The sequence below is a fragment of the Mesocricetus auratus genome, unplaced genomic scaffold (assembly GCF_017639785.1).
Source record: "Mesocricetus auratus isolate SY011 unplaced genomic scaffold, BCM_Maur_2.0 Super-Scaffold_100676, whole genome shotgun sequence".
In the NCBI taxonomy this organism is placed as follows: domain Eukaryota; kingdom Metazoa; phylum Chordata; class Mammalia; order Rodentia; family Cricetidae; genus Mesocricetus; species Mesocricetus auratus.
The window spans coordinates 3,809,011-3,824,510 of NW_024429266.1; the positions used below are offsets into that span (position 1 = coordinate 3,809,011).

General features: G+C 52.8%; 1 protein-coding gene across 1 annotated transcript; it reads right to left on the bottom strand.

Moving 5' to 3' along the window:
- Positions 1 to 1,379: 1,379 nt before the first annotated feature.
- On the bottom strand, positions 1,380 to 13,860 carry Batf3 (basic leucine zipper ATF-like transcription factor 3). Its single transcript, XM_005082878.4, has 3 exons — positions 13,691 to 13,860; positions 11,381 to 11,485; positions 1,380 to 1,866 (listed from the first exon to the last, which is right to left on the bottom strand). The coding sequence occupies exons 1-3, from the start codon at positions 13,757 to 13,759 to the stop codon at positions 1,684 to 1,686; spliced, it is 357 nt and encodes a 118-aa protein (XP_005082935.1). The 5' UTR covers positions 13,760 to 13,860; the 3' UTR covers positions 1,380 to 1,683.
- Positions 13,861 to 15,500: the final 1,640 nt, after the last annotated feature.

A 15,500-nucleotide genomic window follows, 5' to 3' on the forward strand; every position in this document is an offset into this window, starting at 1 on the left:
GCGTTTCCCACTAAACGCAGCGCTCACCCGTTGAGCCAGCCTATGAACCGCTGAGCTCCAGGGCCTACCTGCCTCTGCTCGGCAGAGCTGAGGTCAAAGGCGCGCTCCACAGGTGCCTGGCTTTTTCCACTTACACAGATGCTGAGCCCTGGAACTCAGGGCACTTCGCCGACGGCGTGATCTGGCCAGCCTAGCCTCTCTCTTCCCTTTTTTTCTTCTTTCATTTTTCTTCTTTAGTGTCTACACTCACAACAAAGTCTTTCCCTTTCTGTGCCCACTTCTTGTTCCCCTTGTAAGATGCCTCTGCCTAGCCTGGTGGTGGCGGGGCATGCCTCTACTCCTAGTGCTGAGAGGCGGAGGCAGGCAGATCTGCGAGTTCCAGGTCAGCCTGGTCTACAGAATGAGTTCTATCTAGGACGGCCAGGGCTACACAGAGAAACCCTGTCTTGAAAAGCAAGACAAACAAGACTCCACCTTCCTCAACGTTGAAGGGCCAAGGAAGATGTAAGGGTGTGGAGGCTGCTCTCCTGGGCCTTTCCAAGGCTTCCTTGGCACTGCGCTTCCACAAGAAGAGTAGGCACTTAGGGATGGGGGCGGGGAGGCAGTCTGTCCACTGACCCTGTTCTGACTTACAGAGTGTGCAAGCTGAGCAGTTGGGAGGCCCACCCAGGAACAGAAAATTCTCAGGGCTGGGGAGATGACCCCGACAGTGAAAAGCACTGGCTGCTATTGCAGAGGACCCAAGTTCAGTTTCCAGAACGCACGTGGTGGCTCACAACTGCCCGTAAACTCCAGTTCCAGGGGATCCGACACCCTCTTCTGACCTCTGAGGACTCCTGCTATTAACACGTCACAGTGTTGGTTTCTGTATGTGCACAGACATGCACTCAGGAATATACACAAAATAAAAATAATTATTTTTGTAAAGGAAAGAAACGAAAAGAAAAAACATGCCACCAGTAGGGAGTAATCCCAGTACTTAAAAGGCTACAGCAGGGGAATCTCTGTGAGTTCCAAACCAGCCTGGGCCACAGAGTAAGATCCTGTCTCAAAAAATAAAATAAAATAAAAACAATAACAAGATTCTGTGGCTGAAATGGGGTGAGTGGGGTCAGATAGAAGGCTGGGTAATACTCGAGACAGGTGTGAGTCACAGCCAGCTTGACCACTGGGACCAAACTGGGTCAAAGACTTATTGGAAGCCTTGGTGGCGAAGGAAATCCCACTACCTTATGCTCTGCCATAGACAGGGGTACTTCCCCGTCTCTATGGGTGTGGCTGTCAGGGAGACAAACAGGGGAGGGACCTACCTGCAGCAGAGTGACCTTCCCAGAGGAGGGACTCTGTAGTCTCCACCACAGGAAGCTGGACAAAGGAAACTCGGTAACTATCTTTATTATCCAAATTCCAGACGGAAAGATCCTGCCTCAGGGCAGGACTGGCTAGCTGCCAAGGTGGGTGAGGAGCGACTCCTTCAGGCAGCTCCTGTGGGGGAGCCCCTTCTGGATCCACCACCCTAGGGTTTGTGGACAGGTGCCCCCGGAGTACACGCCGAGCCCAGGCTGGCCCAGAGCGCCTAGCTGGGGCACAGCCACGGGTACTCCTGGACACAGGTGTGTAGGGAAACTCTTGGGTGTGCAAACCAAGGTTCCGAGCTGGATGAAAGAGGAGTGAGCTGTGGTGTCACCGTGGCAGACAGCTGGCCACCGGGTCTGGTCGCACCTGCACAAAGTTCATAGGGCAGAGCAGCAGGGGGCACATCCTCTCGTGCTCCTTGAGAGCCTCGCTCAGGTGCCGCAGCTCCTCTTTCAGCTTCGAGATCTCCCTGCGCAGCGCTGCATTCTCCTGCTCCAGGCACTCATACTCCTGTGAGAGAGAGGGGAGAGGTAGAGCGGGCATGGAGGTGCATGACAGCGGCCCCAGCACTTGGGAGGGAGAGGCAGGAGGGTCAAGAATTCAAGGCTAGCCTGGGCTGCAGAAGACTCTTCCCTTTTGTTTTATTTTGAGGCAGGGTCTCACTAAGTATCCCAGGCTAGCCTGGTGCTCACTGCGTGTCTCAGGCTAGCTCCAAGCTTGTTATGTTCCTGCCCACTTCCTATGTACTAGGGTTTCAGATGTGCCCCATGGTAAAAAAAAATACCTTGGTGTTTTCTGGCTTAGGAGCTCTGTCTCCCCAAAAGAATGAAATGGTCCTAATAGTACAGCTTTCCTTTCTGAATCAATGCTACTAGAGTATCATGAAACATGTCTACATGAAGTGTCTGTAATTCAGGGAGTAGTGACAGACGTGTATGTACATCTGTGTTGATAGACAAAGCATCTGCTCTCATCCCCATCACTCCAGAGTGGTCCCTCTTACCGTTTGCATCAGCTCTCATTCCCAACACTGACCTGCTTTTTGAAGGTCTCTGATGGGTTCATGGCCACCCCAATACCAAGAGCAGTACCTGGAACAGCATGTCTTGGCTGCACTGATACATGCATGGATGCATGCCCTTGGCTGCACCCATAAATGCATGGATGCATGCCCTTGGCTGCACCGATAAATGCATGGACACATGCCCTTGGCTGCACCGATAAATGCATGGATGCATGCCCTTGGCTGCACCGATAAATGCATGGACACATGCCCTTGGCTGCACTGATAAATGCATGGATGCATGCCCTTGGCTGCACTGATAAATGCATGGACACATGCCCTTGGCTGCACTGATAAATGCTGCATGCCCTTGGCTGCACCCATAAATGCATGGAAGCATGCCCTTGGCTGCACTGATAAATGCATGGAAGCATGCCCTTGGCTGCACTGATAAATGCATGGAAGCTTGCTGTCCCTTACAGCACTCTTTGCTGTGTCTGCTGCATCAGGGTGAAGAGGCTCAGAACTGGAAGGGACCAAGAGCTCTTTGTCATCCCCCCAAACTGTGGAGGAACTTTTAACATGCAGAGCTGGCTCACACATCCGTCTTGGGTTGGGCACCCCCCTCTTCAAGGGACAGTCCCTGCCATTTCTGCGATACTCTGTTCTCTTTGCAGTGATAGAAAACTTCACATCCACCCATTGAGCTGGGCTCAACCTAACGGAACCACACAGGAAGAACTCAGTACTTGGCAACCTCAGCTCCTGAAATGATGGGCGACACACTCATCCCTCCCCCTTAGATGTTCCCTGAGCCTAAATGTCTCGAGTTCTCTAAGTTCCTTGTGAAGGACTGCTAGCCCCTCTGCCCTCCAGGCCACCACCCCTGGCATACACTCCAAGTTGCCAGACTCGCTGAGATGTTACTCTCGGAATGCAGTGTGCAAGGGGGTTGATGCGTGGATGGTCCTCCCTCATGTTGGACCTAAGCCACAGGAGACTTCCCCGAGTGTGCAGAAAGCCAAGCTCCAAGTGCAGGAGTTGCTGTCACCCCTCGAGTGACTATTAGAGCCTGAAGACAGGGCTTCCTGCGACCACTGAATCCCACCGTGTTCATTTTGAATCTCCACGTGGCCAGCTCAAGGATACATGCTGTCACATGACCTCACGACATGCGGGAATTGGGGTAACCCTTCTCCCTCTTAATCCAGGCCACAGCCCACAGCCCGTCAGCAGCTTGTCCGGGCTGGGGTGTCTTTCAGCCTTGCAGAGCTGCCACTTGCACTCATGCCTAGCTTGGCTTGTTTGGTTCGACTGTGACTCAAGCATCCCGGGCACTTGCTGTGCTGAGGGCCCCGCCTCATCCCCCATCACACCTTCTCAATTACTAATGTTTTTAGCAAATATCAGCTAAGACGCCTGGCCTCAGAGCCGCCGACACACGCATGCATCCTCAGCTTAGTCTGCGCGGCTCCCCTCAACCCGACCTGCTTTCCATTTCTCTGTGAGCTGCTTAGCATGAGCTCACCACCTCCAGGAAGGCTTCCCTGGGATCACAGCGCGCACAGGTCTCACATTTCTCGTTCTGAGTTCTCTATTCAGACAGACACTATTGGATCTCACTTACAGTAATGTCTCTCCCTAAAGGTCAGAAATGCGAGCCCCAGGAACTTCCGTCACCCTCTTCTGAACTGGCTCGTGTGGTCCAACCGGTGTGCTAGCAACCACTAAGCTGTGTGGTCTGTTTTCTTCCTAGAAACCTTTAGACCTTTCTCCCTCCCGGGGCCCCCGGCAGAGGCCATCTCAGGAAGGCCTCTCCAGAATTCTCTCCGGGGCAGCAGCCGTCGCTTCCTCCTTCCGGTCGGCTGTCCTGGGTTGGTATGCCAGTGCAGCGGCCCTCCTTGCGACGGCCTCTGGCTCCTGTGTCCTCTGACCTCTAACCAGCTGGAGTCCTGGCATCCAGATCTGGGGCCCTGCACCTGTGCATGACACAGATGCAGCTATGAACAGTCCCAGTGAGCTGTTTCGCTGGGTTTTCAGTTCTCATTCGACTCCATGCTCCAAACCACCTTTCTGTGGTTCCTGAGTCTGCAGCAAGAAGTCTGGAACTTCTGAGCTTCGTCTCTAGGCTTAGCAGGGAACCAGCCTGACCCCACCCTGAGGCTCTGCTGTTTCCCCAGACCACTGAAGGCCACCAGAGTCCTCGGGGCACCTGCCACCTCCAGGGGGGGCCAGGTGTCAGCAGGTGCCCCTCCCTTTCTCTTTCCACATACATGCATTGTGCAAAATGATGGATTTCATCACCACGTGTGCCGGGCACTTTGCTCCGCCCCATCCTTGCCTGTGCCCCAAGCCTCCCCACTGGTCCCTGCCTGTCACCCACAGGGACTTTCTTTCCTGGGATTTAAGTTTTATTCTTAAGTCAGAAGAGGGACTTTTACTGATCGGGTGGAATCGGAGGGAAAAATAAAAAGAGAAGCAGTAAAAACAATCAGGCGGGATTAATCTTATAACTAAGAGGCTCTGGGAGGGGAGGCCGAGGCCATCGAACACCAAGTAGGAGCAAAGAGCAAAGAATGTAACCATCTCTCAGGGAGGAGAGAGGACTAGACTTAACCTAGCCAAAAAAAAAAAAAAAAAAAAAAAAGGAAGAGGGACCAGAGCTCAGTGGTGGAGCATCTGACTGCAGATCAAGAGGTCACCGGTTCAGGTCCACCACCGACACGTCAAAACAGGCTTGCTAGTTCAAAGTCAGTTGACTGCCGAGGGAGTTGGGGCTTCTTGGCAAACGGAGCATCTGAGGGCGCTGTTCTACCCGACAGCCCCCAATATCTAAGTCACACCCTCAAAGCAGGACCCTCAAACATGGGCGGCAGAGCTGCTGCAAACATCAGGTGAGCCTCAACGCGCAAGCACCCGTGAAACCAGAGTTCAGTCCCCCTGTAATCCTAACGCTCAGGAGGCAGGAGGATCAGAAGTTCAAGGTCAACCTCAGTCTGATGCCGGCCTGGGTGACACACGACCCTGCCTCAGAATAACCTAGGATGAGAATCGACTCGCGCAGGTGCCCTCTGACCTCCAGATGCCCTCTGACCCCCAGCACCCCCTGACTCCACACCCATGCCACGGCACATGCACACTCAAATGTGCACAGTAGACAAATTAAGCTGTAATAGAGCAGCGGTCCTCAGACAGAGCATCTTAGTGTGTGTTGCTGATGAGTGGGCGGTGGTCTTGCACCCAGGGGGCAAAGCCAGGAGTCCTGCTCAGCATCCTTCAAGGTCCTGCCCAGCCCCACCCACACCCAGCAACGAGGTCCAGTGCCGGTCGGTCGTGCTGAGGCTGAGAGGTCTTTCTGCGGTCTGTAGGGCCAGGCTCATTTGAGGCAGAGGACACATGAGGATGGATAGAATAAATGGTGTGATGGACAGGAGTAAGCAGAGGTCTCAGGACACGGTCACACAGAGGACCCGTCTCACAAGTGAGACAGCTAAACTCGGAGAAGCCCGGAGGCCTGAGACCCCATCTCCAGTGTCACGGTCAACCCCAACACTCATGCATCACCAACTGTGCCTTCTTTCGGCAGTGTGGGCCCGGACTTCCCCACAGTAGTCGCAAGAGTTGAGATCTCAGGACTCTACAGTTGGCCTGTCCTAAGCCCTAAACGAAGAGGGCTCCCATTTGAAAAAGTGCCACCAGCAAGAGTCCTACAAATTAGTGTCATAATCAGTTTCCAAACCGTGTGTGCTGTCACCAGTGTTCTTCCCGAACAGGCAAGATTTGACAGCCCCATGACAACACTCACCACAACCCCACATTGCCCAAGCCACTTGTCAGTTTGTGACATTCAAGGCTCCCAAGGCTGGCATTGCTCTCACCCTCGTCTGACTCAAAACTCTTTTCTCGGTCTGACATCTTTGGGTGCTTGGTCACGTCTGGCTCATTTCTCAGCCAGCGCGGCACAGGCACCCTGCAGCTCCATCGTGGCTCCCATCTGGGAGAGTAGACTCAGCCTAATGCTGCCCCGACAGAAACGCAGATCCAAGCCCAGCAAAAAGTGTCAACACTGAACTCTGAGGGTCAAGGACACTTTTTAGCAACCTCGGCCTTGAGGAAAACTCCTAGGAGTCCCTCAGTTTGGCCCAGAGGGGGAGAGGGAAGCAGCTGAGGAACTCACAAAAGCGAGAGGCCGGGGTATCTTGGGCTAAGGGGCATCTGGCGTAAGCGAGGGGCACAGAATGGACGGCCACTGTGAACATTCTTGTCCCAAACACTCCCCTCTGTGACATTCGCTGAAGAAAAGCCCACAACCAGAGCCACTGTGACATTCAGGGTTCTACTCTGCACTTGGGGACCGGGAGAGGAGAGGACAGGGAGGCGCTCGGGTCATGGGCCACTCCCCACACGGAGTCAGGCAGTCTCAGCTACCAGGCGGCTGTTTCCCAAGCCCACAGCTGGCTTCTCACCAGGTGAGAGGTCTCCACACACTGCGTTCTTTCCTCAACCTGAATGTGTGCCCTGGGAGTCCCAGGTCCCCTGGGCTTTATGTGCTAAGTGCCCGCACCCTATGCACCGGATCTCCGTGACAAGACTGTCTACCCCTCTTTTTACAGGCCTCACCTCCAGGATGCCCAACATAAAACACAGATTTCCCATAGCTGTAGCATCCTACGGAAGGAGGCTGCGAGGTAACCGTGAAGGATTTCCCACAGGTGTCGTTGGGTCCGTAGTTGGCTCCCAGTGCTGGCTGTGGGACTGTGTGGGTTTACACATACCAGTCAATGAAAGCACAATCGTGGCATTGCAATGGCTGAATGTGTCCCCCCAACGGGCTGGCCTGAAAACTCAGTCCCCAGACAGCAATACTGGGAGGGAGGACCTTGGGGCGACAAGTCACAGATGCTATGCTCTCATGAGTAGATTATGTCATTAACTGGTGATTGGGCTATGATGGGAGTGGCTGTTTACACAAGCCAAGTTCTCTGACTTGTTTGCTGTCCGGCCTTCATGCCCTCCACTGTATGACCACATAGCACAAAGACCTCACTAGGTGCAGAGCACAAAGCCCTCACTAGGTGCAGAGCACAAAGCCCTCACTAGGTGCAGAGCACAAAGCCCTCACTAGGTGCAGAGCACAAAGCCCTCACTAGGTGCAGAGCACAAAATTCTCCTTCCTAGGTGCAGAGCACAAAGTCCCCACTATGTACAGAGCACGAAGCCCTCACTAAGTGCCGTGCAGACACCAAGTAGATGTGGTACCATTTTTGAAACTCCTAAGCCTCCAGGCCCTGAGCCAACATTCTCTTCTTTATCGATGGCCCGATCTGTGGTATTCGGTGACAGAGAAAGCAGGCTAGATACAGGCTGCTGATGGGAGAGATAAGCAAGGTGGTTAAGCGCCATGAGCTACCACGTGGAGGTGGCGAGAAGAGAAAGTCTCGGTGAACAGACCACATTCGGCCACGAAAGCGCATGCAGCAGAACCCCAGGGGACGCCTAAGCAAAAGCGAGGTCCTGACCGAGCACTCGGCCTGCCTGTAAGCAATGCATGGATTGCTAACGCTGACGGGAGGACGGGTTAGTGGAGAAACGTCCCACCACAGGATGAGAAAGCAGCGGAGTATCAATCCTTGATCAACGGCAACCTTTGAGAAAAATACAAATGCTGCAGGGTGGTGGTGGTGGCGGTGGTGTTGATGGCACACACCTTTAATCCCAGCACTTAGGAGGCAGAGGCAGGTGGGTCTCTGTGAGTTCTAGGCCAGCCTGGTCTACAGAGCGAGTTCTAGGACAGCCAGGGCTACTCAGAGAAACCCTGTCTTGAAAAACAAAACAAAAAAGGAAGGAGGAGGAGGGGGGGAGGGGGAGGAAGAGAAAGGTGGTACACGCCTGTCATCACAGTACTCGGCAGACTGAGGCAGGACGGAGACTCTATAGGCTACATAGTGAGACTGTCTCAAAAACAGATTATACCAAAACAAACAAAAACCAGAGGTAGAACAGCTTGACAGCAGGCAGTAGCTGAGAGTTTACATTTGATCCACAGGCACAAGGCAGAGAGGGAGAGAGCTAAACGGGGAAGGTGTGGGCTTTCGAAATCTCACAGTCCACCCCCAGTGGCACACCTCCTCCAACGAGGCCACACCTCCTAATCCTTCCCAAACAGTTCCACCAACTTCCATACTGAGCATTCTAAAGTATGAGACAATAGGAGCCATTTTCATTCAAACCATACATGCAGGATGAGGCAAGAATTTGAAAGGGAATTAAAAGCACAAAGAGACATTTTGTTTAGTTTCAATTTTTATTTTTGATTGATTGAGGGTCTCATGTAGCCTAGGCTGGACCTCAAACTTGCTGCGTTGCCAAAAATGGCCTTGAACTCCTCATCAGCACAAGTGACACCTCACCTAGCTTCATTCATTCATTCATTCATTCATTTATATACATTTATGTTCCTTTTTGAGACAGGGTTTCACTATAAAGCTCTAACTGGCCTGGAACTCACTCTGTAGACCAGGCTGGCTGCAAACTCACAGAGATCTGCCTGCCTTTGCCTCCTGAGTGCTGGGATTAAAGGCGTGTATTATCACCCCCAGTAAAGTGTGTGTGTGTGTGTGTGTGTGTGTGTGTGTGTGTGTGGTGATGCTGACCTTGACCTTCTGACTGTCAGCCTCTACACCCGAGTGCTGAGGTTCAGACTAAAACCCAGGACATCTCTGTGCATACCAGGCAAGCCCTCTACTGAACACCTTCCCCAGAACTTTACTTTTTACTATTATTATTGTCATTTCTTAAGACAGTCTTTCCCTAGTTCAAACCAGCTTTAAACTGCCTCCATCCCCCACCACCCCCAAGTGCTGAGAACAGGTATATGCCACCACTCCCTGTTGGGCCCCAGGCCCCACAGGGTCTCTGTAAGTTGCTTGTCAGCCAATAACCACAGGTGCATCCTGTGTTCTCGTCCTGGCTTACAGCCCCCACGTTGCCCCACTGGCATCAACCTCTAATTATGAAAACATGAATTCTTACACCTGGAGTTTTCCCACTGCGCTGTAAATATATATCTGCTCCCTCTTGCAATTGCAACACACACACACACACACACACACACACACACACACACACACAAACTCTCTCTCTCTTAGCACAAATGACTGAACGTCTCGTCTTTCATTTAAATCTCCAGACTTGCACCCAATACATTAGACTTGCTCATGGTGCAGGTGCCACAAGTGGAGGCCCCAGTGAGATTGGGAAAGAGAGAAGACCCTGAGAGATCGCCCTCGGAGGCTGGCCAGCAGGAAAGGATTTATGAGGGTGAATTGAAAATGGGTACTTCAGCTTCTAAGAAAGAAACAAGGTACTGGTATTAGCCTGATGTACGGAATGAATTCCAGGACAGGCAAAAGTAAACAGAGAAACCCTGTCTCATCAAAGGAAAAGAGTAAGAGAAATAGAGTAACAATAATAAATAGATAAATAAAAAAGCCACATAAAGATGGAAAATACACAGAGTCTGGACACTGTATGCTATTGTGTTGTCTTTGAATTGTTTAATTGCTGTGGAAGGAGCAACAACTGCTAAAAGATATTTGATTATCAATGCTGCTGAATTTACCCAACTTACATATTTTAAAACTTAAGTATGAGGATATGCTACCTTGGAAAAGAGATGTTATTTGTGTTTCCAAAGAAAATGAAAAGCTGTGGGTTCCTTCCAGACTAACATGTTTTGATGAAGCAGTGGCCCGGGTGATCCAGCCTTCAGAAACAGCTGGGACAAGGCGGCCTTGCAGACGACCACAGCCAGGATTTCTGGGTTTTCTTAGGATCCCCATGATATTCCAGCAACCCCCAAATAGCAGGAAGCAGTTTGGAGAGAATGACGCCCACGTTCCCAAATATCGTTTATAAATGTTTTCATTTAAACAGGATTGGTTATAAATAATTAGTGATCACAACCAATCTCTTTTTAAAGGAAAAAAAGGGGATTATATAGAAATGAATACTTTGCATTGGAATGGATTTTCATTTATTGATACAAATTTAAGGCCAATTTTGTGATATGCATATTTCTCTTGTTTACATGGCAGGCCATTTAATTCAAAGAATGGAATGAGCTGGGTCCCTATTTCTGGGCCTTGTAGTCATAGGACTTATTATCATATGCTTCATTTGGCTAAGGCACCTCGGCACTAGACAAGCCCAGGAACAATTTGTCACTCAAGGGCCACAGAGAAACCTTCAGCTCAAATGTGGTTGAACCTATAGAAAGATTAGGCAGTCAATGATGGTTGAGACTAAGGGGATGCCAGCCAACCTAAGACAGGAGGGTCATGCCGCCTGGGTGACTTCTCCATTGACAGGTAAGGTGGGTGTTAATGTCCTAGTCACCTGAGACAGGCGCTAATTTATATATAAAGAAGGGGGCCCCAGCCCCCACGGGGTCTCTGTGAGTGGCTTGTCAGCCAATAAGCATAGGTGCATCCTGTGTTCTAGTCCTGGCTTACAGCCCTGGCCTTGCCCCACTGGCATCAACTTCTAATTATGAAAACACGAACTCTTACACCTGGGGTTTCTCCACTGTGCTGTAAGTCTGTATATAAGACAGCTCCCTCCTTGCAATAAAGATAAGTGCGCACACGCGCACACACACTTACTTGCTCTCTCTCTCTCTCTCTCTCTCTCTCTCTCTCTCTCTCTCTCTCTCAGCACAAACGGCAGGACGTCTTGTCTTTTGCCCGATATGTTAGACTTGCTCATGGCGCAGGCGCCACAACTCTCAGCTGATGTGTGACCCTTTAGTGAGAGAAAACGCAGTGTGGGAAGCACCAGAGGCGAGGGCTGAAGGGAAGAGGCCAGTGAATAAAGAAGCAAACCAGACCCAGCACAGTCAACCGTGTAGAACCGTGAGGAGCATGGCGATGACGTCACGATGGTGATGTCATCACCCCGGCCCCTCCCTGGGGCACAGGATGGCTGTCCCTGAAGGCGGTCCCGCCCTGACCACAGCCTCACCTCATGGAGCTTGTCAGCTTTCTGGGTCTGCTTCTTCCGGCTTCTCTGAGCAGCAACCCGGTTTTTCTCTCTCCTGCGAACCTTCCTGTCATCATCCTCGGGGCTCTGGGGGTGACATGTGGCAAAGGGACAGCGCTCAGTCCTCTCATCTCTGCTCACCGAGCTCCACCGTCCCTTCTGCTGCTGTGGACGGCGCCCCCCCACGACACTGGTGGCATGCGGCTGGCCCTTGTTGAGGGGTGTCCCCGACCATTCTGGGCCTTCACCTCAAGTCCATCTCCACCCCGCCCGTCCATCCTGAGAAACATACAGTGAGATTGTCATTTTAAAATGAGGAATAAGGGGCTGGGGTGCAGCCTAGGGGTGTCACGTTTGTGTGGGATACGTTAGGCCCTGAGTTCCATACCCAGTACCACAAAAAAAACAAAAATACCAAGAGACAGGAATAAGAAACTCAGGTTAGGGAAGTTCTCCAGGTACCGCGGCCAGCGTGGGGTGAGCGGGAAGTGGAACTCAGGTTTCCCAGCCTCCAAACCCAACGTTTGCAAACCTCCACCCCACAGGGCGTTTGCCTGGAAGAGCTGTGCTGTCACTGCTCATCTGAGACAGGGAAAGGCCAGGGTAGCCACTCTCTGGAACTTGCTGGGCCAGCCTTTATTCTACCGCACACTGGCAAGCCCTTCTGAAACCGTGCGGACCATAATCATGCATTGATTACTAACTGCAGCTACACAATTCTCCCAGTGCGCGGAACGCCAATGACAGACATGCTCACTTGAACAATGCTTGGCTGACATTCTCTTTCAGAGGTCAGGGTTATTCCAAATGCAAGTTTGTGATGTGTCTTGAAAGTCCTTAACCAAATATCCAAAAGTTCTTCATGAGGTGGCGAGAAACAGGCAGGCAGAAAAATGCTCCTACCATGGTGAGAACGTATTCAGTGGAAAAGGTTAGCTTCCCAGAAATGCATTAGAACCATGGAGGAAGAAGAAAAAATAGCCTTCAAGATTAAGTCCAAAAGACGTCTAGAAGGGGAGGGAACTCAGAGATAGGCTCAGGGTGTAACCCCCAGCTCAGGTAAGAATAGACAGCTTGCACACAAAGGGCGTGTCATGGAGATGCGGTTCAGGAGAACACAGGAGGGGGCCAAAATATGTCTTCTAGAAGCGGTCTTGTTTTGTTTGTTTGCTTGTTTTAACAGAATTTTATGTAACCCAGGTTGGCCCTGAACAATCCCCCTGCCTCCCTAGCTCTGGGATTATAGGCCTGCAATTACAGGCCCAGCAATCCAAAGAGCCTTGATAAACATCCAGGTGGATGGGCCGTACAAACGACAGAAGTGTAGCGCTACACTCTCACAGATCCTCCTACAAACGCAATTCACCCATCCTTCCAATGTATGTATTGACTAGGAACCTGCCACGTACTCAGAACTCTGTTAGCTGCCCCCAACTGTGATCAGTTCCAGCTGCTGAGGCTGGCCCGTGATGTAAGATTTTGACCCCTTTATTTTCCAAAGCCAACAAGTCTGGGGGCAAGGGACAGCGTGCCTCCTGTCCTCAAGATCCATCCCTGTAAACTGGACCTATCACCTGTCACAGATGATCACACCTGCCCACTCCGCAGAAATCTTACATGGAGACACAAGTCCTACACAGCTCAAATAATCGGTGCAAAAAAAAAAAAAAAACCATCAGGGAGTTGATGCTATAGGGTTCAACTTATAGATAGGGAAACTGAGGCTCGGAGAGGCGAAGGAAATGGTACAAGGCTCCTCCACCTGCGTGGCTCAGACTTTGGAGTCTCCCCAGGACACGACATGTCAAGCATAGAATTGGGGGGGGGGACTAAGATAAAATCAGCTAGTTGCTTTAGCCAAGAAGGTTCCAACATCTAACTCAGCTTCTTGTGGTGCAGCTGCGAAAGTTGGGGACAGCAGAAGGGGCTGATCGGATGGGGGCCAGGAGTTTCCACCCGCGCTGGGGGGTGGAGTCTACCCACTAGAGGCACAGCCCCACACCGGCAGGCTGACCTGTCCCTCGGTCCCCACGCTGACCTTAGCGGGTGGGGTTGGATGCAGGGACGAACCGCCCCTTTGGGCTGAATTCCCAGTATGGCAGCTCTGGCCCTCTCCCTCCAGCGTGGGCAGTGGGCAAGGACGCAGTGGCCCCCAGCAGCACGCGGACCCACGTGCCCGGTGCCGGCGAGTCGGCTTGGACTGCATCCTTCCCAGGCCCCCGAGGCGGGTTGAGCGGGGCCCTCTCCCTCGCCCTCCCCTCCCTTCCCCGCACCCGGCCCCGCGTCCACTACCTGCGGCTGGTTCCCAGGCGCTGCCACACTCCTCTGCAGGACGCTGCCCGCTGGGGGCCCTTGCGACATGCCGCGCGCTCACCGCACGGGGCGCCCTGAACGCGGGCTTCTGCTACCCGCGCTCCGCCCGCATCCCCGCACCTGCCGCCCCGCCCCGCTCCGCCGCTTCCCGCTCTCCCGGCTCCGCGGCGCCCTCCCGCCTCCCCACGCCCGCGCGCCCCGTCCCGTCCCGTCCCGTCCCCGCCCCCTGCTCCCACCCCGCCCCCGCTTCCTCCTCTCCCCGCCCTCTCGCCGCACCTCGGGGTCCCGGATCCCACCCAAGTCGCTCTTTTTCCGCTAGGGGCCCCGTGCTTCGTGGAAGTCACATGGCAGCCCCGAAGCCCACCCACGGGAGGAGAGGCCGGGTGGGTGGGGACGGGGTGCCGGCACGGCACAGCCATTGGGGTCCCCCAGCCACTCTCAAGGAGATCGGGCGAGAAGCACCCGAGGGCTTGGGTTGGTGGCTTCCCTGTCCCAGCGCGGGTCGCCGGCGATGGGGGGAGTTTCTTCCCGGCGAGGCTGCACCTGGACCACTCTCACTGCCTCCGCAGCCCAGTGGCGCCAGGGGGCAGGGACGCTACGGAGTCCCCTCGGTAGCGGGGCGTTGTCTGGTCCAGTAGGAGGGCGGGGGAGGCGGGGTGACTCCGAGGGTGAACTCTGATGGGGGAGGAGGGGCAAGAGGAGGTTGTGAGCAGAAACCACGAAAGGCGTCCCAAGAATGTATCTGCCAGGCTAGTTCGTCCTTCGTCACTCATTCGGGGGTCTGGGCAGACCCTGGTAGGCTTCCATGGACCAGCCACTTTTGCTACTTCAGGATTAAGGTAGCACTAAGGACTAAGACACACGGTTGCTATGTTCGCACCAGGCATGTAGAGGCATAGCGCGTCCTCCTTCACCTGCCTGGCAGTTTTTAAATTGCGAAGTCAAGATGACTGTGCCCAGCAAAGAAAAAAAAAAAACTAGCGGTTGCAGGTTTGTGGTCTGCTCATAGGGGACGGAAGCTAACCACGAGCTGGGGGGCGGGTGGGAACCAGACGAGAGGGGCCTTCCTGGGGTTTTCGTTTGGGCCTTCTGGTTTCTGGGCAGTAGGAGAGGTGGCCTTTCTGAGTCCCAACCCAGTGTGCATGGCTCCCATGCTGGGTGTTCTGCATAGATTTCAGTTTTGACCCCCTTCCAACAACATAACGTGTGTGTGTGTGTGAGTGTGTGTGTGAGAGAGAGAGACAGACAGACAGACAGAGACAGACACAGAGACAGAGAGACAGAGGCAGACACAGAATGTCAGAAAGACAGAGACAATTACATTTCACACAGTATACAGAGTACCCAGCACAGCACCCTGAACTTTGTGTGGAGCGATCCAGGACCCCTGTTCTTGAAAATTAAAGTGACTCTGTTAATTGAATGTGGTGGCACAAGCCTTGAGTTCCTCCACTCAGAAGGCTGAGGCAGGATTCCCATGAGTTCAAAGCCAGTCCGGGCTAACAGTACATTCCAGACTATCTAGAGATACATATCAAGACAAGATCTCAAAACAACAGCAAAAGACTAGCAAAGGGAGCGACTTCGGGGGCAAATGGTCATAACTTTTAGCAGTTTTATTCTGGGGCATCTAAGAATGGAGGAAAAATTCCTGGACATTTCCCTGCACTCCAATGCTTTTATTCTAGCCATGGTCTCCTTCCTGTCCTTGCTAAGCTACACCACATTCTGAGTCCCCGCAGAACCCGGGACTTGAATCAGCAAAGTCTACCTATGTGATCAGAGAGCT

What these genes read in the sequence shown, in the direction of transcription:
- Batf3 (XM_005082878.4), bottom strand. Translation starts at nt 13,759, where the DNA reads ATGTCGCAAGGGCCCCCAGCGGGCAGCGTCCTGCAGAGGAGTGTGGCA. An exon ending in CGCCTGGGAACCAGCCGCAG is followed by an intron (nt 11,486 to 13,690) that starts GTAGTGGACGCG and finishes TGTCACCCCCAG; the next exon opens with AGCCCCGAGGATGATGACAG. An exon ending in AAGCTGACAAGCTCCATGAG is followed by an intron (nt 1,867 to 11,380) that starts GTGAGGCTGTGG and finishes TCTCTCTCACAG; the next exon opens with GAGTATGAGTGCCTGGAGCA.